Source organism: Hyalella azteca, unplaced genomic scaffold (assembly GCF_000764305.2).
Source record: "Hyalella azteca isolate HAZT.00-mixed unplaced genomic scaffold, Hazt_2.0.2 contig5890, whole genome shotgun sequence".
Lineage (NCBI taxonomy): Eukaryota > Metazoa > Arthropoda > Malacostraca > Amphipoda > Hyalellidae > Hyalella > Hyalella azteca.
In genome coordinates this window covers 56,430-80,828 of record NW_025936068.1, presented here as the reverse complement: position 1 = coordinate 80,828, position 24,399 = coordinate 56,430, and the positions used below count along the sequence as shown (strand labels likewise).

At 36.8% G+C, this 24,399-nt stretch overlaps 1 protein-coding gene across 2 annotated transcripts in view; it reads right to left on the bottom strand.

Moving 5' to 3' along the window:
- Nucleotides 1–24,399, bottom strand: part of LOC108676354 — a 79,481-nt gene that overhangs the window by 12,022 nt on the left and 43,060 nt on the right. For both annotated transcript variants that reach the window (XM_018164420.2, XM_047880674.1), the window contains one exon: nt 7,581–7,733. In XM_018164420.2, coding sequence (XP_018019909.1) covers nt 7,581–7,733 — 153 coding nt within the window. The remainder of the gene's footprint in view (nt 1–7,580; nt 7,734–24,399) is intronic.

The following is a 24,399-nucleotide window of genomic DNA, read 5'->3' as shown; positions in this document are numbered from 1 at the left end:
AATGCGATGACAGAGTTCGACCGAAGAATTTATGGTGAGACATAACAATCATGGCATTCATATACGGCTATGCGCCATAATGGTTGGTTTTTGCGGTCTGAATTATGATCGAAGTCAGCGGCTGAATTAATGATCCCGACACCACAGACCTGAGTTGGGAGAATTCCTGGCGTTGATAACTTTCAGGATGGAATTAATACTAAAGCTTTAGTTCGATCCAAAATGGGATATTTGTTCAGATTTTGAAATGTGCATATTTTGTGCACAAACGTCTTCCTATCAAACTGACAATCGCTGAATTATTTTCCGGTCTCATGAAAACCGGAATCCTAAGTGTATTTGGAGGTGCAGATTTCGTTGAAACAGCGAAACATATGAACAATTCATGCAACCTTGATGGTCTAATAAGATTTTTTTTTCAAGGTTTACATGAGCAGAATTATGACTGGTTCAAAGAACATTGGCTCAATTTTTATCGATAATAATTGAAGGCTGGGCCTATACTTTAAAAAAAAATTCAAGAGATCGTAAGTTCATCAGCCAATCATTGACGGCCTTTCAAGCAAAATCCGCCAATCCAATCGTAGACAAAAAAAAGCGTAAGTACTTAAGTTCACTTAGCGAGTTTTGAAAGTATGGCCCCAGCTATGTAAAATGTTCTAGCCTGTTTCTCGCGTGTGCACGCCATGAGAATTCACAAGTTCTGTGGCAACCAGAGGTTCGGTAGACCTGGTGCTGAACTTCAAAGAGGCTGTCGTCACCCAGCAACCCTCAAGCAAATTGGGGCGATCAAACTTTCCAGGAAATTGGCTGTTAGCTTTGTAGCCTCCTGCACCTGCAATCCCCACACCTGGGGATGCAAGCTCAAAGGGAAAACTCGAATCCCCTAACCGAACATTTATACTTTTTTCAGCTGTTCGCGTCGACCTTGAATGAAAAATTGTGACTTTACGACCTATTTCAAATCTATGATCAAATTCAAAATTTTTTGTGTCGGATCCTGACGCTTTGTGATTGTTTGCTCGAGAATGGTTGGATTTCAAAGGCGGAGAGGCAAACACAGATCGACAAAGTTTACCAACGAAAAGAAATGTCAAAAGCCAAAGCACAAGTGCCATGTCAGCAGTAATCCTGTAACTGATAGCGTGTTTTGTTATCCTTATAATCATCTAAAAACTTTTGAAACTCGCGTAGCAGTACTCATTTAATTTTTTTAAATAATTAATTAATACTTGAGGAAACTTGAGCATGACTGAGTGTGGTAACTAGCAGATCCAGCAGAAAAACAAATGTCACTGGATGAGCCTGCAAGCGTGTAACAGATCCTGTAGAACTACAGAAGTCGCCAGTATAAACTTGAATACATGTTTATATACCAGGAAAGTCACAGATCCTCCAGAACAGTTGTCACTATAGGATCAGCCCGCTTGTGCGGCCAGGATGCTTCATTTGGTTTTTAATATTATTTTTCTTCGAAAAGGTTATCATGACGTTTGGTATTGCTTCATTTATAATTAATATTGTTATTATTCGCTTTCGTAACGTCATGTATAATCAGATCTTCGAGGGCAAGTTACGCATTGAGGAATTTAGAGAATTTAGAGGGATCCTGTCCCGCCTGAACAAAGATGGCGACGCTGGGAGCAAACGAAATCAAAACAACTTTGTTACTCTCTGCGACTGCAATTAGTGCCAACTGCTGGGCTCCTGTGCTCGAAATTGCGCCATGACTCGACAGCTGCGGTTCTTTGGCCAGATTCTTGTTCAGAAACTAGAAAATTAATTTAGGCTTCATCTTGGATTTTTTAGTTTCTGGCGGATGGAGGATGATTCTATTAAGTGCAGTCCTAGAACGAAAATGATGGTATGTAGTTGTCCGGTTTCCGAGGATTCTTCATTTTGAAACACTCACGTAGAAGTCAATGGGATGTGGGCTGATATTTAGGATAAATTAACTGGAAGTGCATTCAGTGAATGATCGTAAACAGTGGTGGAATTTTAATCTATTGTCCTATATATGTGTTTGAGATTAAACTCTCGGCAGATCGAATAACACGTTATATAAGATATTCATGAATGGTTCAAATAAAATTGCCTAGAAATTTTCATTTCTCTACGCAGGTTCTCATTAGTGAAGGAAGAGGTTCGAGGTCAAACTCCAGTTTTTTAAGCACCTGCATAATCTACCTAAGGGGATTAGATGATCATTTCAATATTGCAAATCGATATACTGTCCAAAAACTAAAAAATAATCCACATGATTATTTATTGGTACATGGTTATCTGAAGCTTTAAGATCGCAAAAAAATATTTTTTTCCTCCCCTTAGCAAATATGATCGCAATGAATATTTTTTAGATCGCAATAGACATTTTTTCCTCACCTTAATTAGAGAAGAGAACACTATAAATATTTTTAGATCGCATTAAATATTTTTCCTCACCTTTTCTTCAGGTGATTTTTGAAGTAGACAAACTCACCTAGCATTTCACCTAGCATTTTATGGTCAACCGACAAAAATAACGGGTGACTCAACAAAAAAAAGAGGTTGGATTGGCTACATGAGCTGCAGAAAGCAAGGTCTATGTATCACTTAAAGTCTACAAACAAACCCTAAGTTCTTGAGAGGCTCACAAAAGATCACTCATATTGTACAAACTTCGCAAGATCAAATGCGCGTTCTCAAGAAACCTTTCTGACGACAACAATACATGTAAAATTTTCATCAACTTATTTTTAACTTAGAAGACTCGTGCCTCATGAGCTTCTTGAAGATTGAGTTGACCTTTAGCTGCAGAAGTTACTTAAGAGTACACAGGTCACTTGAGTGTTTTCTAGATTTTCTCTGACTTCTTCTAAAGTTTATCAATTGAGGAATTTTAGCAGTTTAGCACCCTACCTGCGAGGAAATTGCGTAAGAAAGTTTGTGTCAACCTGCTGCCCGAATTTTTCACAAAGTTTCCTTATCGTGCAACGGGTATGTTAACTAAATTTCAAATAAATTGGTGATGATTACGTTATATATATAAAATGGCATTAATGGCTAAAGCTGCGATTGATAAGTAAATGATTCAAGTCAGAAGTCACATTTTCCTGTCTTTTCTATACTATTTAATAATATCCAAACAACAGTTAACTGCCATTGACTGTTGACGCTCAAAACAAAGGATTATATTAGGCAACTAAAGATCATACCACAGTAAAAAAAACTCCTCTGATATCTCATACCAACACCACGTTAGAATAACTATTTTTAGTAAATCTGTTTGACATTATTGATGGAATGATTTAAATATTATATATTCCACCTCCAATAGACAGCGCTCAATATTTGACATGTACATTGGGGTGTCGTGATAGTCCAACGTTTATTGGTGTGCTACAGCCAGCAATTTGTTATTGATCCTTAACACAGGCAGAATCTGACATATATACGATGATTGTCATGAAGATGATTATCATAAATTGGATGCGTGGCCTAATACCTTTATGATGCAAAAATATTGCTCAGTTTAGCTAGATCATGAGAGGTGCCAAGCTGGCAATTTACGAACTTCATAAATTAAATTCTAAATTACTGGCATCCGTTCTTTCCAACAAACCACATTATTCGATGTTAAAAGTCAATAAAATTACTCCAGAAAAAAATGATGTTAGAAAAACTGGCCTGAATTAATGAATATTGACATATACCTGTGCAAGCGAGCTTAAAAAGTGGCTAACTCATGCATAGGGTACGTACTTCATGTCGACCATCATTGGCACTTTCACAGGATTTGCAACGACGCAGCATCGATCCCATTGACCTGGTCTACATAATACAAGAGAAGCAACTTGCCTGCTCATTTTCAGCTGCACCGACCGGCAATTGATGAATTAGCATGTATAGAAACGGCTCACTTTTTCTTATGTTCACAATTAACCTTAAACATCGAATAATTTGCCTCGTTGAAGAGAACGGATGACCGTCACTTAAAAGTAATTATGATAAAGAAATCTCACAAAGAAATGATAGTTTAATTATTCCAACTAAAGAACATGGCTTCGCTGACGGAAGCTCGAAACTTACGATCGTCGAAAATTTTCATTAATATTATCAGGTTGATATTATTATTATGTGTGATTATTAGGTTATGTGATTACCGTCCTAACTTAAAACTAAGCTAAGGAAATAATTACTAATGTATGGGTGCAATAATCGACATAAACTGTGTAGGTTATTATCTTGCAATGCCAGCAGGAATGTTGTTATGACCACAGGCCGCATTCCTCGGCCAGCGCGGCAATAGAACAGGAGCTGGTCGTTGGGTGAGAGTGAGCAGGCATTCCTCAGAGTTTAATTGAATTCGCATAACGGCGTTCCGATGTCCTGTTCCTTAACAGCAACGTGGAATTGTCTCAGGAAAATATTGTAAAACTAGTATTGGCATAACACCGTATTGTTATGCCAGACTATATATTGAAGAATATTACCATTTCACTATGGTAATATTGTTACAATATTTACCATATATTGTAATATGGCAATATTGTATTACCATATTACTGGTGTAATATTGTACAAATAGTGACACATTTTCTTTCACATAGCACGAGCAAAGAATGGACGTAGTGCGGTTACGCCCATTTCCCTACTTATTCAGGCTACCCACACCAAGTCAAAAAGTTCATTGTAATTTGGACAATTTCTCACTCATTTCTTAGAGTGATACACCTTTACCTCTACACTGTACGGTATCCCCTCACTTATCAAGGGTGTTACGTTCCTGACCTCGACCGCGATAGGGAATTGGTTGACTGATACTATTTCAAGTATTTATGTTGTGATTGTTTAATAAATTTTCAAAGTTTTTAAGGTTTGCACGCGCTTCCCACACTCTTAAAACCGATCGAGTGCTGCGAGCCGTTAGTATCTCTGTCTCCAAAATTACAAAGAGCTGATTTGTCATATAAAACCGGAAACCTGTTCAAGATAGACATACGTAAATCCCTGAAGATTTAGTGCCATAGGTAAGTGTAGTTTTCAGCTACAATTCAATGATGGTTAGTAGCGGCAGCTCCATCTAGGCAGGTTGAAGGTATCTGTAACTGAAGTGTGGGGTGCAAAGTGCGTAGACTAATGTACACACACGACAAAATCTTTAGCATCTCAATGTCGTACCGAAACGATATGGAACTTTGATTTGTAAATGATGATTATGATTTGTATTCAAAATGGGCAGACTAACGAGCTAACAAAATAAAACCTGCAGCTCTCTATATATACTTTCACACTCTCAGACGGCGCTCCTCAGCCGTCTTTTGTTTGCCTAGGGTTTCTCTGGTAACGAGCGAGGTGGGCGCATTCACACCCTGGTTCTTGTAGTGATCATTGTTTAGAGTTGCTGTTGGAGCGAGTCTCGCAATTTTTATTTTAAATTTTACACCAAAGTCTCAGAATTTCATAAGTTTATTATTATGTCGGTGCACATCTTGCTGTTGTCGTTGTGTGAATGCAGGATTGTTTCTTTACCTCATTCAGAATGGCGGGTAAAGAAGTTAGAGTATACTTGTAAATTGGAGTTCCCGCGGTCGACTGTTGTTTAATCCGTATAGTCAGGACTTCAATTTTGACAATTCTTGTCACTTTCCTCCTGTTAAGATGTCCTTGATATATATCGTCATATATCCTTCTGATCGATTTTTGTTTAGTAGCAGTTCTCGATTTATGTTGGACGTTTATCCGATTTATGTCCTTGGTTATTCCAAGTGAACGTGAGCATCTGCTTTCATTTCTATCTCTTATGATTCACATGAAGTATAATTCCTGCCAGTTGTCGCTAAAACGAAGAACTTCAGAGGGAAAACAACCATCATGTGCAAATGATGCGCTACAGACTCATCGTAAGCGATAGGACTTGACGGTTGTAGAAATAAGCATATCATTTCAGGTTGATCAAGAAGCTCCTACATGTTGAAGATCGACGCCTAGGGACTGAAGAGCCTCAATTGTCTAATTGAATCTATGCAAGGTGAAATATTAATAAGACGACAACCGTTTTCGTTTGGGGACGGTGTTCTGCTTTGTTATCTGGAAGGATGGTGGCAAAGCACGAAGCCTAATAGGGGTCTCAAATTTTGAATTTGTCTTGGACCAGGGGCCATACTTTCAAAACTCGCTAAGTCAACGTAAGTACTTACGCTCTATTTTCTTGTCTATGATTGGTGGATTTTGCTTCAAATACCGTCGATGATTGGCAGATGAACTTACGATCTCTTAACTTTTTTTGAAAGTATGGCGTAGGGTCTCGGTAGGATGGTTTGCCTTCATTTGCAGAGCCTACCGTACTGTATTGGTATAAAGTTAATGTTTTAAGGTGAGATTCGTAGGGTTTTCTTATAAAACTTTTGAGCGTGGGCTTGAGCCTCTTTAATTTATTAGTCAGTTTGTGTTGATTTCCCACTACCCAATTGGTGCAGCCAATATATTGCACCGAAAATTCCTTCTTTAACCGCATTTAGAAAGTTTTAAATTACGAGATGATATGAAATGCAAATGCTAAGTTCTCATTATCTATTCTTTATTCAATTTCAGGCAAAAATAAAAGGAATATGATAACACGGAAAATATTATGTTGCAGGTAATCCAATTCCCTGGATATTTTGGGAACGACAAAAAAAGGTGATGTCGATCGACTTATATGATCACCGTTAAACAAGTCTCTAGAGAAAGGTATCACCAAAAAGTGTAATCACATTTGATTACGATCAATTGAGGTATTTTCGAATAAATAATTGTTAGGGAAAAGTCACATGAAAATTTGCACCGAAAACGGTTATTACAGAAATAAAATGAGGCAATCACATAGAAGATAATATAGATAAGGGTTTAATCGGAAGTTACCTGTATTCCTCGTAGTTCTGGACTAGGCAAAATCTGGAGATATCATAGGTATGTCTTCTTTAAAGCCACTTTATATTACTATTAATTGATGAATATATTAGTGAGGTTTTCACTTATTTTGCTCAATATTAGCATGCGGCATCGGCGATGTTGGGATGTGCAAGTAAAAATAAGTATTTAGAACAGGCTGAATAAATGCATACCCAAAGTTTGTTTTTTTTCTTCTTATTAAGTTCGTAAACCGGCAAAGCTGAAAACACGACGCATAAGTTCAAAATAAGAATTTACAAATAATTATAATACTTTTTTATAAAATCATTATAATGATCTTTACATTTAAGACAGGTGGAGATGTCGGCGATGTAGAAAAGAGTTTACTGATGAATTGGGGGAATTAGTGAAGTGAAAAAGTTATCCAATACAATAAGAATATAATGTTATGATTCTTGTGACGCTTACCTTTAAGATAGGTGGAGATGTCGGCGATGTAGAAAAGAGTTTAATGATGAATTGGGGAATTAGTGAAGTGACAAAGTTATCCAATACAATAGGAATATAATGTAATAATTTTTGTGAGGTTTACCTTTAAACAGGTGGAGATATCGGCGATGTAGAAAAGAGTTTACTGATGAATTGGGCAATTAATGAAGTGAAAGAATGCAACAGGAATATAATGCAATAATTCTTGTGAGGTTTACCTTTAAGACAGGTGGAGATGTCAGCGATGTAGACCGGTGTGGGGTCCGAACAGATGCAGGTTCCTCCAGCACCACACACAGCGTAGGCCACCTCACTGCACTGGTCCGCGGCGGTGCAGCTGATGCTCGGCATCACGTCCGGGGAGAACGTCGCTGCAAACAACAACAAAACTTCTTTAATGAATAACCTTGGTAGAACAGCAAACGTAGCTGCAAACAACAACACTTCGTTAATGAATAATCCAGGTAGAACAGCAAACGTAGCTGCAAACAACAACACTTCGTTAATGAAGAATCCTGGTAGAACAGCAAACGTAGCTGCAAACAACAACACTTCGTTAATGAATAATCCAGGTAGAACAGCAAACGTAGCTGCAAACAACAAAACTTCGTTAATGAATAAACCTTGTAGAACAGCAAACTTAGCTGCAAACAACAACACTTCGTTAATGAAGAATCCTGGTAGAACAGCAAACGTAGCTGCAAACAACAACACTTCGTTAATGAATAATCCTTGTAGAACAGCAAACGTAGCTGCAAACAACAACACTTCGTTATCTTCGTTAATGAATAATCCTTGTAGAACATCAAACGTAGCTGCAAACAACAAAACTTCGTTAATGAATAATCATTGTAGAACAGCAAACGTAGCTGCAAACAACAACAAAAACCTTCGTAAATGAATAATCCTGGTGGAACAGCAAACGTAGCTGCAAACAACAACAAAATTTGATAAGCGAACTATACTGGTAGAACAACAACACAATTGATAGGAAAACCATCCTGGCAGAACAACAACATAATAGACAGGCACTCCGCAAATAACAGCAAAACTTGGTAAGCAAACGATAATGGAAGAAAAACAACACAATTGATAAGAAAACCATCCTGGCAGAATAACAACATAATAGATAGGCACTCTGCAAACACCTGCAAAACTTGGTAAGCAAACGATACCGGTAGAACAATAACACAATTGATAAGCGAGCAATCCTGGCAGAACAACGACATAATGGATAGGCACTAAATTCAGGTAGAACAACAACCCGATTGTTAAGCAAACAATCGTAGTACAACAACTACCTGACTGATATGTGAACAATCCTGGTATAACAACAACACAATTGATAGTCACACAATTCAGGTTGAACAACAACACAATCAATTAGCACACAATTTAGGCAGAACAACAACACAATTAATAAGCACACAATTCAGGTAGACCAACAACACAATCAATTGTCACATAATTCAGATAGAACAACAACACAATCAATTAACACACAATTCAGTTGGAACAACAACACAATCAATTACCACACAATTCAGTTAGAACAACAACACAATCAATTAAAACACAATTCAGGTAGAAAAACAACACAATCAATCAACACACAATTCAGGTATAACAACAACACAATCAATTAGCACACAATTCAGGTAGATCAACAGTACAATTCAGTTAAAAGTGCAAACTTATGAATCTAAAATAAAATTAAGGCACCGGCAAAGGTGTCTGCAATTAAGCATTCTTTAATACCGCGTGTCTATAGCGAAAAGGAAAGTAGTCGTGAAAAATTGAAGCAGTTCTTCACAGATGAATTCAGAGTACGGAAAAGTGGATGCGTTGGCTCAGTTTTTGTGTCCTCCATTGAAATGCAATGAAATTTTTAATTTGTTTTGGTTCGAGGTTTTACCACTAGGTTTTGGTTCGAGAACTAAATTTTTACCTATTTACCTATTCCAGTTGATTGAAGCCACTGGTACCTGAATCCGGATTGAAACCACTTATTTAAACAATGAATCCGGTACCACTTGGGACCTTTCTCTTCATGAACTCGATCTTGACCTTGGGTCTATGGAATTATTTTGGATGATACTTGGCTTGAGTGACGCGTCGATCTGCTTACCCTAGTGCAAACCTTAACCATCTTATCAACGGCTGGCCGTTCTCCCACCGATAAAAATATCGTGATTTTCCATAACTTAGGACAAGCATGCGATGTCGAAATATAGGGATAAGAATATGTGGATAAGAATACGGGCATCGTTTTGGCCGCAGCCAAAGACGAGCAGGAAGAAGGGCTTGGCTCTAGCAAATGGTCGCGGAGAAAGTCAACCTGAATATTAACGGGATAAATTTATGCCTGATATGCAAAGTTGGAGCTTGAAACTCTAGACATTGGCGCTTCTTTCTCTCGGTGGTCTTGCGGAAGAGAAATGATTCATGTTATACTGATGTGATTTGATAATTGAGATTAGTTTCGTAGGAACCTTCAGTAATTTGTATAAGATACAATACAGTTAAAAGTTCAAGCCGTCAAGAACGATTTACTATAAAGTTGCTTTGCAATAATAAAATAAGCAAAAAAATTTTTTTTTTATTCTGAATTTAAGGCTGCGTCGAGCAGCACGAAGCCGTGTCATTTATAATGCTTGCCGGGATGACGGCTGCATTGGACCGTTAAAAAATTCTTCACCACGACGTGAAGCTTTTCTGTTTCAGGTCGAGTTCAGGAGCTCTGACAGTGAAATTGTTTTTATCTGCAAAGTCGGAAAAAAGTGAAACGCGTTGCAGGGAATAAAATAAATAAAAGAGTGTTCATTTGATTGCCCTCACTGCAATCTCGCCAGAATTATTCTACATTTTAGGTACGGATGTTATTTTGTCCTATTCGCATTCTGTTGAATTTTGGATACTTTTTAGTTATTTTATCTGGCATTTAGTGGCAATATATTTTATATTCCTGAAGCCTTTCATGCGTATCTCAGATTATTGAGTAAATAAATTACAGTGCCAATTGTGGCTCGACGTCAATACTTCAATGTATCCATTTTTATAAAATTTAAAGATCAAACAACACTTCATGCGGTAAAACGAAAATTCAGACCCGCAATGTACCTAAATGGTCCTGCCAAATAACTTGTAAAGATATGTAACCACAAAATTCATTACAGAATATTCGATTCATAAAATCATCAAGCTTCAGAGTAGCGGAAGTTAGACTCTGCAAGTTAATAATTTTAGAAGTTAAACAAGTTAAGCATTGTAATTAGTTTGATGACTATGGGCTACTCAAGTATGTGTGAAACTTACCAGCATTAACCATAATGGATGAGAAATTTCTCAAAATTATCAATGAAAAATAACTACCCATATTATAAAAAATAATTGTTGAATATTAACGATTCTCATTGTATCGAAAATTCAGAGAATGGATCCAGTTTTTTCTATCTTTAAGGAAGTTAAAGAAAGATTTAGTAGCTACTAAATAGAACTAAATTCTTATCAAAAAATAACGATTAGTGAACCAGCTACCTTTAAAAGTTAAAAAATATCAAACTAGAAAAATGACATGTGTATAATATTCTGTCTAAATTCACTTCGTATGAATAGATCATATTACTATTATAATGGGCAAGGAGAGACTGAGAGACCAATTATTATTAATCTCAGTGTCAAAAAACCTCATTGAGTACACATATCCATTCACGTAAACCATACAGTGGTATCCAGAAGTCTATTTTAATGCATTTCATGAGTTTCATGAGGAAATTAGACTCCTGAAACAGTCGACTTTCGAATCGAATTGCTTCGAATCCCTCGAAATAATGTATAGCACGCGGGATAATCGAGTGGGTGGCTTTTCGAATTTTTGTCTGCTGAGTCAGTCACTGTTTTCACAAACTGGGTTAGCATTAAAAGCAATTTGCTTGTGTCGGTCATGTTAAATAAAATAATGTTAAACAAGTTAAATGTTAAACATGTTAAATAAAATAATTTGACATGTTGAGTGCGGCACGTCCAACCGGTGGGTTGCAGGACAAATTCCGCGATCTAGTTTTTTTTTCAATTGCTTTGGCGACAAAAATTTATGATTGCCGTACTACCTCATTAAATTTGAAAATACTAAAGAATAAAATCTAATTTTTGCATCGGTACCTAGAAATTTACCAGTATATTTTGAATTATAATAGTAGAAGAAAATGGCGTCGGACAGACAGGCAATGATCAACAGTGTCGGTCACGATTCCCGCAACTGAGTTATTCACGAGGCCAGGAGGTCAAAAGTGAAGTGGCAAGGCAGCGACCCTTGCCAGAGATCATCCTAGGGAGATCTTCTTTAAAATAAGCCCTGGCACGCACACCCTCAGGTCAGCGGCCCTCGCGTTTTCTTCTCTTTCACGCAACGACATGAATTTGGTTCATGAACCCCTACTTCAAAACGTGTTTTGCATAATATTTTAAAACTTACAGTAGCATCAATCTTTTAATTTTCATCTAGATTCATAAGCTCTTTCGCACCCTCTTTGCGCCGTATTCGAAGGAAGTTTTAATACGCAAACCCAGAGGTCATCTGCATTCCACTGTTCTTCTCTCTCACGGAAGTAATTGATTTAAATTCATAAACCATTCCCATGGAAAATTTTGAATTATCTTACTTAAAAAAAACAATGACCGGTATGATATCCCCTTCTCTTTATACTACAGCGCTTGATCAGGACTGTAATAACCTTCTTCACATATTTTTTTGCGCCGTATTTAAAGTAAGTTTTCGCACGCACACCCACAGAGGTTATCTGTACTTCCTTTTCTCCTCTTAGTAGAAAACTTGAATTCAATGACACTTGTCCAGCCTAATAATGTTCTAAGCCTGAAAGTTGCTGTATTGTATTAAGCTTCGTATAGAGAACATAGCGCCAATTTTAATTTCTTGTCTTCTCTTTGTACGAAGATATTTATCTGAACTAATCAATACGGTTCAGAGCATGGCGATGCTCAATCTTAGCCTTGTATACTAAGGGAATATTTCTCATATATATTTGTTCATTTTTTATTGCACTCGATTCACTGTTCCTTTTAATTCTTGAGTGGTGTTTCTGACGTCATTATTATCACCTAAATAAAACAAATACAAATAACAAAATGAAAATGGATGATGGGAATTTCAAAATTAAAACCTAAAATTAATTAAATCAGAATAAACCTAGAATTAATTCAATGTAAGTTGTGTTGCAGTGACACTACGTTACGCGAAAGATTAAGAACATATAAATAAAAGGCGTAAATAAATCTTCATATTTTGCTCTCCTGCTCAGCATCCAATGCGTTGACCCGGAAATTTTTTAGTGTGATTGACGGTGCAGTGATGCTAAGGGGATTTGTGAAGAAATAATGTCTGGTTTCCAGTCGCTGGCCAACATGGCATCACTAGAGTAGAGTGGCATGCAAGGCATCACTCAACATAACCGAGCCATTAAAGTACGAGAAGGAAGGTTTGACCTTCAAAATAGAGAAGAAAAACTCAGCGTCATTTCAAGGACTAGAAAGGTATTTACGCGAAGTCGGAAAGCCTGGATGCCTCGAAAGTAGCTGCCCAGTCGTTGAAAGAAAGTCGTTGGCTAGTAAACAGTCTTCATAATGAAGACGAGAACGGATCAATGAAGATATATCAGAGCCCTTGAATGCACTGACAAGTCTTCACTCATCACGACGCCCAAGAAAGCCACAATAGCAGGAAATGCGGAAACGAAAGCATCGAAAAGTGAGTAAAACATCTCGTGTAATTTCTTCATTAGAGAGTGGCTTTCTCACTTCTAGAAGCCGTTCGTATCCCTGAATAACTCCCTTTTTAGTACTCTAGTAATGTCCGTGGCCAAGGCTACCACAGACCCTGATTTTCGGTAATTAGAGTTAAACGCAGCCCAATGGCCTGGAATTACCTTGATGAGGCCTGAGGAAATAGCGCCTCGAATACATCCCAAGAAAAAGATGTTGGTGCAAGACATTGGACGCCACACGTGTCTCGTTGTGATGGCTGGAAACCATCTGTTACCGTCTTTGTTTAACATTGGAAATATACCTCAATGAATACTGGCTTGTAAATAAAATTCAAAGGTTGTTTTCAGACATTTAAATCGGAAAATTGAGTATTGTGATTAATTTGACATCTATCAAACAATTTATCTAACGATTTTAATAATTTATCGAATCTTCTTCTTTTACACACCTGGCAATGTACCTAATGAAGGTTTGAACACACTCAATTTAAACTCAAAGCGACTTATATGAGGGAAACAAAAGCCTATATAACTACTACTAGAAATTAATCCAGGACTAGTATTAAATTCTATCAGATCAAATTTTAAAACTGCGTTGACACGCGACTTATTTCATCATTTGTAGACTGTTTTTTCTTCTATAACACATTAGTTGATCACCAAGTACATTTTTTAACTGTAATATTCACTCATTTCTCAAAAAAGATGTTTCAAGAATACCAGAACACGTGAGTCAAGCGCCTGTCCCTGACTTTAAAAATGTGTTTTATATCAATTTTAGGAAGCAGGCTGACGTTAAATATAAACATGCATTATATGAAACTTGTTCGTCACATCATCAAAGTTGTAATCATTCTGCCACTTCCGAAAATGACTCGAACAAATGCTAAACAAACTCTTCAAGTTGACGTACAAATGCACTGCACATTAATAACTTCCTCAATTTCAGGAGAATGTCGCATCCATTTCTCAATACCAGACATGCCAGGAACAAATGCCAGAGATGATGCAGCACGTAAAGGCTCTAGAGAGGGCTTCACTTCTATCACCCAGAGAATTCGGTGGAACTTCCTACAAATGGGAATTAAATAGCGATATTGTAGCCACGCCTCATGCGTCTCTAATTTTTGTACCGCGATTTATCTTGTAATTTATTGCGATCATTCAACAGTTATTTTTTATATTTGATCTTTTAAATTTGTATCATTTTCCATTTATGTTTTTTTGCCTTTCACTTTTTACTAGCATTTTCATTTACAGAAAAAGTCTGTTCATTCTGATCATCCGAAGCTCGTCGCTTTCATTCTGTTAGTCGTGAAGCACTTTGTGCTTCACTGTTGCTGATTTTTTTTGCGAATGGTAATTATATTGTAAGGTCTAAATTTGTGCTGTGAAATTTGTAAATTGAAATAATTTTGATTGGAATAATCAAAGTTAAGTATTATAGCAGCATCTTGCTAGGTTTATTTAAGATTTTTTTGCAGAATCATATTAGTTTACTACGAACAATAGCTTCCGTGCGTGACATCCGCTGGGTTCACTCTGGGTTCACTCTGGGTCTATTTTGAGTTCACTTTGCGTTCACTTTAGGTTACCTTGGCTTCAATTTGGGTTCATTTTGAGTTTATTTTCACTGTTCCCTTTACCACGAATTACTGTGCCTTCGTTACCAATAAATCGTCAAAAAAACAAAGTTCACTTCCCTGCACGGATAAAGTTTCCGTTTGTCTGGTCGGCGCCGAAGAAAGAGCGGCAGGCATAGTAGTCGCGCTTACAATGGGACTTCCAAATTGCGATGTACTTTTTGTCCTTGTGTGGGTCATCCTGACCCAGTTTGGCCCGAAAAAAGAGCGTGTCAGCGCTTCATCCGGTTTCTACTTCTATTACATATATTTTAAGAATTATATGTGTATAATTCTGCTGTGCATAAAGATATGTGTTACTATTTGGACAATATGATCCATATTTTACATATTTTTTCATCAATAAAATAACTCGGGCGACAAAACAAGTTTTGAAATCATGAGTTTTAGTTCGATAAATATACAAATTCCACGAAATGTACAATTCTGGTTAAAATTTACCCACAACAGCCAGAAAACGTTATCAAAACTCCCAATACAAGAATGGATGCAATAATTAATGTAAGTAACTGAGATTGAAAATAAAACTTAAATTACAATCGCTTAAGCAACTTTTGAGAATGTTTGCCAAATGCCGACGTCAGGATAAATGGCTTCAATTATCGATATAGTTAAGGAGATCTTTCATTAAAAACAACAATTGGCCCAGAATAAATTCACTGGGAAAATTTTTTCCAAATTTTTCCTGTAATGGAAGTAATGTATTTAAAAAGTTACATTGCTTGCTTCAAATTGCTCCTCAAGCTCCAATGGATAGTATCACAACTGAGCGAGCATCAATGGATGATCGGCAAATGTAGGTGCGCTCCAGGGAGAATAATTCAAAGGCAGCCCAGTTGAGTCGATTAAGTTAAATTTTATTCATGAATTCATCGGTCTACGAGGTCAAAGGAATATTACAGGAACACACTCGTGTTGAGTAAGAATAAATTTCATTGATTATACAACCAACGAAGTCAGATGTTTCAGAATTGGCTCTTTGAATTTCCTCGGTCGTTTCCATTTTTTTTATTCGTAACCAAGAACATCTTTGATTTAACAAAATTCACTTACGATAATTACATATTACTTGAGTACATAAGTACATATTACCCACACATTCTCTTACAAATTTTGTGATATATACATAACTGCTAAATAAGCCTTGATAAAACAGTTTTAAATTCAAGAACATGTTAAAGAAGCTGAATTATGTTGTTAGGTAATAAATAACCCAGAGCACCTCGAGAAATAATTATGTAAACAAGGCATGCAATTAATGGACTCCACGCAGCTCAGAGTTATTGCCGCGCTAGGAACGATAACATGAGCAGCGTTGGACAAGAGTTATAATTCTTGCTAACGAATTTTGAGATTCTTATAATATAACAGGAATTATAATTTTTGAAAATAAAGTGAGATTTCATATATTAAAAAAATAATCATAATCCCTGCCAACGAATTGCGAATTTTTATGATTTAACAATAATTAAAATTTATGTATGTTGCCCACGCTAGATGAACGGGTGATGTGACCAGGGATGAGAGATAGAGTTTCAGCGTTTGCGGCTATAGACATTAGAGCTTCATCGTAAAGTATATTTAATGAGCGCGTTGGTGAGGAGATACTAAGTTATATTAAATACACGGTTTTTGCAAATACATCTAGATCAGTTTACAACAAAAACAAAGATAACAGTTATGATATAATCCAATGGAGTCTGCTTTGGTTGGGCTAAGTTGGCCTGTTGCCTTATCTTAACCACCTGGCCACCTTATCGATCTCAACTAAATCGTCACAACTAATTACGAGTTTCGAACCCGCAAATCACCGCACTATTCTTGGTAGTCTTAACCACTCGGCCATTTCGAGCTTGAATTTTTCTGGCCATATCTTTATTTTTCACTTGTGCCTTACATTTCATACCAGTAGCAGTAGTGCATCGGGAAAATTTTATTTTTTCATGGGGAAACGTCCAGCTATTTCTCTTTTCTTGTTGGCGTCTATTTGTTGCCTGTGGAGATTGGGAGGAATGCAATCAGAGGAAGAATGTATATGGGGATTTTAAGGAGCCGTGCTCCGCATCGCCAAAAATAGTGACGATTTTTGGGCTTTGGGCTTCTATGAAGAAATCGTAAATTTCTAGATAAACCGTGGAAGAAATAAGACAATTCAAGGAAAATATGGCACCAGAGAAGTGAAAGGAGACAAAGTCCATCAAAACAAATTCCATCAAAATAACAAATTCGTCAAACTATAGTAAGTAAATTTGTGGCGTATTCAAAGCTAACCTTGAACGACATACTTTCAAGTATTTTTTAATTAAAAGTAGACAAAAAATTAAATGTAATTTTTTTTAATTCTGGGATAATTGCTAGACACTTCAGTTAATGAGGACATGGAAAACACGTTCCATCATTTTCCAAATAAACAATTCATAAACGGGATCGCTATCGATCTAAACTCCACATCGCTCAGCTCATCAAGCCAAGCATTTATTCGCCTTATAATTTGATAGCGATGAAGGGCGCTCTCATAATATATTGCGATCAAGGGCTCTTTTGATTAACGACCCATCATCCCCAATCGTCGCATAATCTGATAAATAAAAAAGTATTGCAATGAAGGCTCTTTTGATCCCCGACCCATCATCCAGAGAGTTGAACAGTCAAGAATGGAGCGCTCGGAGCGACCGCGGCTTAAGTAATTGAAATATCGTCCCTGCATGGGACACGCAACAGCGATTGAATTATGATCTGAACTGCTGCTGATAATGCCTGCATGAGGACTAATATGCAAATTGGGATGTTTTCCATAGAACTTTTGTCGTCATGCGGGAAATGTTTCTGTTTTTATTCCGAAATCAGATGGATTACATTATGCTCATTTCCTCTATAAGACTATGTTATTAGTTTAGAATATGTCCTGGTAATTAAAGTGCTTGAGTACAGGCCATAAAGTGAGTTTCATTTTATTTTTAGTGCCTTGTAATTAAGTATGTAGAATTGATCTACGTTACCCTGATTCATATCAGCATTTGCATACCAAATATAGATGAGTTCTATTATTAGTGTTAGTATCCTTATATCATTTAAAACGTTCTTATATCGTTCATATCGATATTAATGTCCCCGCATTTAGAAACACATTACTAAATTTGTACGTGTCCAGCAAAGAATCCTCAAACATTTATATATCCTAATGAAATTCAGTGCTGCAAAAGCCCTGATGCTATCTTTCCTTTGAATTTTTAAAGCCCAAGACCACATTCGAAATTTATTTCGCACCAGATGTACAATCCGCGCCACCGCTTCTTGCAACAGACAAACAAACCTTGTCTAACATGACACGCTTCTGAAGTGAGCAGCATTTGTTCTCGGCAAACTGTGGCATGGCTTCTTATCAGTGTGACATGGCGTCTTATCAGTGGAATAATTCGAGTCTCGCAGCCTCGCACACTGACGAAATTATTGAAGATCTTATCCTTTGTACACTCAGCAAAATGACTGAATCTTTGTCCAAAGAGCGATGTAATTTTTGCTTTTGTGTATGTCATCCTGACGCAGATTGGCCGGGGAAAAGGACGTATCAGTGCTACGTACGTCCGCTCCCTGCTCATGCAGTGGGTTAAGAAATTGTGTCACTAATTGGCCAACTTTTTCTATACATTTTTTTGAGTGGATGTATGACCGTCGGATGGCCGACTGACTGCATCAAACAACCCACCTATGATTTTCAGTAAGGTAGTGTGTCGTTTCTTGTGGCTGAGATCGTAAAAATAATGGAAAGTCTTGCGCTGAGAGGATTTATTAGCGTGAAAATTTTTTAGTGACAGAAATATTGGAGTGAAGAGCAGATTTAGTTCGATAGCGACTTCCGTGACAACGATGCATTCATAAGCGTATGTCTGATATCGTGCTTACTAATAATAAACTAAGTTATCATGATTGATATTTCATTATCATGTTATTAATAAATTTGTTCATTATTATTTTAGTGACCAATTAATTTAATAAAGGAACGATAGCCTGAGTACATAATAGGGCAAGCGTGTGCAGTGAATATGCTACAGGCCTGTACGTGTGTACAGATGAGTGCTATCAATGCCTTTTGTTTCGCATCTGAGTAGAAGTCAAAACATGGCGGCGTTACACTCAAAGAAATGAGTGAGCCGTTGTCCAAATAACTATGCACTTCTTGCTCTCATATGTGCTATCCGGACCCAGTTTGGCTACAGTATCAGTGCTACATCCGGTCTCTGCTACCTGCTACAGGAAGAAAGTGCGTCACTATTTGGACTATCACTGTGTCGATTTGTATGAGTTAAACTAATTCCAAAATGAAATCCGATATAATTTATTATTACATTGAAACTTGCACTGCATCGATGAAACTGGCAGAGTTCGTCGATGTAATAAAAGTGGCCAAGTATAGTAAGTATCGTAAGTGGGACGAACCTTTTTTGGCTCTTCCGGAAGAAATTTAATTTTGATTTAATTTAATTTTCTAGCAATTTAATTCCGGAATTGCCTAATTTTAATGCTGCAACAGGATAAAACATTATTTCATTAGTTTCTAATTTTTTTTGCCTTCATAAGCAGATAAAAATATAAACGTTTTGGATAAGTATCAACGCAAAAACGCTGGTAAACATTGTTAAACTCTCCACACTATCCTTCCAGAAACAATTTTATTAAACATTTTTGAAGATCAAAGTAAAAATGTGCTGACCCGACTACAAAGTTGTGCGGCTCCCAATTTCGAGAGTAGAGTAGAGGTAAGGCAATGATAATCGCTGTAACTTGAGAAAATGCCTCCTATGGCCCCATAAACAAGCGGCATGATGGGCTTTGGAGCCCATGGATGCCTGATTCGGTCCAGCATCTTGATGATATTTAATAAAAAAAAAAGAACTAGAAGCTGGTACGAACTAAGAACTTCACATCATGGATCTACAGACGAATAATTTCCTGGTAATATCAAATGTGTTGCAGGTATGAGTCTATCCTGATGGTTTGAAGTTACCAATATTCATAATTAGATCATAACTAAAGTATAAAATAATACGTATAAAACGGCGGGACAGAATTTGGTAACCTTTTTCTGCAAGAAAATCTCACTAAACTTTAAATGACTCAATTTTTTTGCAGCTTTTAGGGAGATAAAATTTTCAACTAGAAGAATTATACCTAATGAAGGCAGAACGACGATTTTAGGATTTTCGATGAGCCATTGCTGCTCCACACCAAATAAATTAAATTGATCGATTTCATTGATATCATTACATTATTAAATTGAATAAAAAACTTTGAGGTATAAAGACAGAAACTTTATCAGCACAATCGAAATGCTCGCGAAAAATGTTACGCGTCTGAAAAGAGAACTTGACAGTCAATTGTAAAAACATCGCTAACGGATTCAAGTTCGAATGTTCTAAGTTATGTAGATCAATGATTATTGGTTTCATATTAGTTATAACCTCTCTAAAAGCGTGTATTATATACATTGTATGTACTCGGCATAGGAAAAAATTCAGCTTCTTCGGTCGGTATTACTGAAAAACACAGATTATCAGTGGAAAAATTACAATGCAGCTACTACTGAACAAACACATTATTGGCAAATGAATGATCCCGGGAAACATTTTTAGCGCATTTTCTCATTGATGGAAAAAATACACTATTGTGCTCGCCATGTCCGTCTGTCCGTCCGTCCGTCCGTCCGTCTGTCTGTCCGTCCGTGGTTTCACGTTTTCGTCGACGAGAAAATGCGCTCTCTGTCACTCACTGCAGTGAGTACTGAGTTATATTTTTTCCTATTATCGACAGCCTCGATGTATCCAGCATAAAGTAAATGTACACTCAGAGGAATGAGAGAGTGTCGATTCATCTCTCTGCATATGCTGAGTGTATAAAGTGTGTCACTACTTGGACGACAAGACCGTTTCATTTTTCCTAGTGTATTATATCTCCTCTACCTCAATTACCGCTCTGCCCTCAGGCAACCATAGCACAATATTGAGGGCAAACATGCCTGAGTGTTAAACAAACACCAGCCTCGGCCGTATTCAAGTATTTCTGTTGACCAACCTGTACATTTCTATTGAGTCGCTTAATTATTAATATTGCATGGGGACAATGGATTAGTGTGGAAATCAACACAAACAAATTCCCAAAAAGGGCCAAAAGTTGGAGGAGAAAAATGTTTTGACGGGAATGGGAAGAGGAACAGTTGCTATTTCAGTAATACCTAAAAATAGGAAGGAAAGGCATAAATAAGTAGAGTTATCCTGGCATCACACACTGACCAGTATCAATAAAGCTTGAGTTAAACTCACCATGTGCGAATATATAAAGCAGAAAATACCACGTAAGTGGGTAAAAAGTGTTTCCTTACATTATGTCCACTCCCTGTGTGAGGAACAGCCCCTATTATTGCAGTGGCTTCAAACAAATGCACCATTAAATACATGTGCTCTGATATTCATGTATTTTATCTCCACATCATGTATTAATGCTGCAACAGTTATGTATTAATGCTGAGTTTATATAACGTAAGTTAAGGAAATAGTAGTTTATATAAATAAGTTTATATATGTATTATATTTAATAATAGTTAATAATTAAAAATTCTTTATCCAAAGACATGTTTTAAAGTAAATAACAAAACCTCTTCAAAACCCAAAAACCTAGAAACAGCTCAGAGGTAGAAAAATCTCGTCTTCAATAATTATTCAATGCTAGTCAGGTACATAATATTGTTCACAATAATGTAAGCTTTGCCAGGTTTTTGCACGATAAGATAAAATGTGAAGGGTTGACGGAAATTAGTTGTTGTTTTCAGGACTTGAATGGCGGAAATGGGCAAAGGATTTCAGTTCAGAATCCTTGCAATCTGAAGTGTGAAACCTTTCAGTGTTATTGAACTTTAAAGCGCAATAAAACGATAACTGTTTAATTGGCCTACAGCCTGCAAACAGATTTCTACGAAAGAAAACAATATCACCTCTCCTAAAAACCAACATGCATGGCTATACATATATAGTCCACGAAAGGCATTAGGCAAATAAGTGCTGTATAAATTCTGATCTTTGTCCGCAAGAGAATTAGTGCTCAGTTTCAGCTGAACAAGCAAGATCCAGACCATAACAAGCTCATTACGGTGTGGATTAAAGGTAAATATTTCAATGGTACATTAATCCTGGTCAAACAGACGGAAGTTGACAGAGCTAACAGCATGAGCGTGCTTCGGGCAGCGGGGCGTGGCTCTGTCATGTGTGGACGGACGAGCTACACGCACACACTTTGCGTGCGATTGATTGCTACACGCACACACTTTGCGTGCGATTGATTCATTTGACATGCAGCGGCCAAGTACTGCGATGACTTTACTTAATACATTTTTAAATAAGTAGAAAATTTTGTATGGATATTTCTACTTTTCTAATATTTCATTATTGAATAGCTCACAGTATTCACAGTATTTATTATTTCAGTATTCATTTTATTATTGAATAACTCACAGTATTCACAGTATTCATTATTTCATTATTCATTTCATTTCTGAAATTTGCGGGAAGTACTTCTGTGTTTTTTTCATTATTTGATACAAGCATTGAAATTAGTTTTCAAAAGCAAAGCCTGAACCTAAAATTACTGTAATGCTATTTCAGTAAAATAAACATGGAGTTCGATCCAGATAACGTAACGAAATGATGTGTTAGCTTCGGTGCACTTCAGTTTTGAGCGAATTTAAAAGCAATGCATGAAATAAAAAAAACTCATGAAACGCACACAATTTCTTTCCAGTGTCAGGAAAATAATTTCCATTTCCAAGTAAAATGCGTTGACGCGGGGGGCGTATGAACTCGTTTAATGTTTATATCATTTCAAGTCAGTCCGCTTCTGCGATCATAACCTTCCTTGCTTCCAAGGTACAGACTGCAGGCCTGTTGTTTGGTATGTGCGTGCTATAATTTTAACTAAAATATACAGGATTTTTCACTGTGTAGTTTAAAATCCCAACACTCAATATAAAAATAAAAATTGTAATCGCTTAATTCGAAAAATTAACGGATTATGAAGAAAAAAATTTCAAAAACGGTAATCAGGCCTTCAAACTTTTTGTAGGGAAATTAGTAATGTTTACATGAAAAACCCAGCAACTAATTTTTTGGTTGGTATCAAATTTGAAAAATATTTCTTATACCAGGACAATTTCTCATATTTGCATTTGCCAGAACAACCATGTAGGTGTCGTGACTGAAGCTCCCCTCATTTCGCTTCCGAGAAATACAGCGCTGCAGTGTTGGAACGTTCAATGATTCAGCTGCTGGAACGTCTGAATTACCGCGCCGAAAAGAAGTACCGAGTCAAATGTAGATAGTGTACATGCATATCATTAATAAATTAAACGTCACCAGCACGTACCATTGTAGTCACAGTATGTGGTCACAATTCTCATTAATTAAAACAAACGACCAACAGTGTTTAGCATATGTATTTACCTTCCTATAAATGTGTTGTTGAATGTAAATCCCTTTTCTTCTTTTCTCAGTTCCGCAATTATTTCTTCATTTTGAGCAAGTCGTTGTTTTCATATACCAAGTATTAGTAATAAATAACACATGAGAACATTTCTAACAGCGTTGGTTTCACCGCTGTGCCTTATTACATTTGTCCGACGTTATAAGCTCTCTTCTTGGGCCGGTGGCTGCCCGTAATCTCAAACCACCATTAGCTTGATTACCGGACCACAAATTTGCCGTCAACTGACAACCATGTTCCCTACCGGACGCCTCAAAGCTGAAGTGACATCCCAAACTTCCCGAAATCTTTTCGGCTGGATCCGCTTGCGTTTCCTGGAATTGCAGAATAGGCTAATTTCGAAAAAAAATCATATGAAAATTACCTTTGACCAACATTTAACTTTTTCAAACGATTAAATTTTTTTAAACTGTAGTTGCTGAAAAGATCCTATGTAAAAATCCATCCGATGCCTCTTTCAATAGTTAATTTTTCAATACATTGTGAACGTCAAATTAATACGTGGTAGCAAAACATTCTGGTTTTACAGCATTAAATCTATAATTTTTCGCACGAAAGATTTGTGAAGGAAGAAATATTTACATACGTACGACTGATGTTGCTAAAGGCTTATAATTCAATAAATTTGAATCAAAATTTGACCATCCTTCTTAAGTGAGGCGACAGAAAAAAGGTGAAAAATATATTTGTCGTTAATAAGGTTTTCTCTTAGATCGAACTCAAGATTTCTTATAAAATTTTTGAACGAGTAGAGCGATGGCGAAAACTGCCAAAATGTCCAAAAATACAAAGCTCTTTTTTAGTTTAGGATGGGATTCTAAGAAACGAAAATCAACTGCTCTTTAAACGTCCACTCAAAGGCAAGCAATGTTGAATGGATCGAAGAAATTTGCTAGTCGGCATTTGCATTTCGAGGCTGAGTGCTTTGCCGATCTGTTCGTTGGACCTAAAAGGTTTTCTCGCTTCTGGCTCAGCATTGGCTTGGGAGCTAATCAGGATTTAGCAGCTCATTTCATTTCTGGTAAAGAAGCTAGATCTTTCAAATGCCCTCTTGGCAAGGATAGAGTTTCATTTTCCAGAATTATATT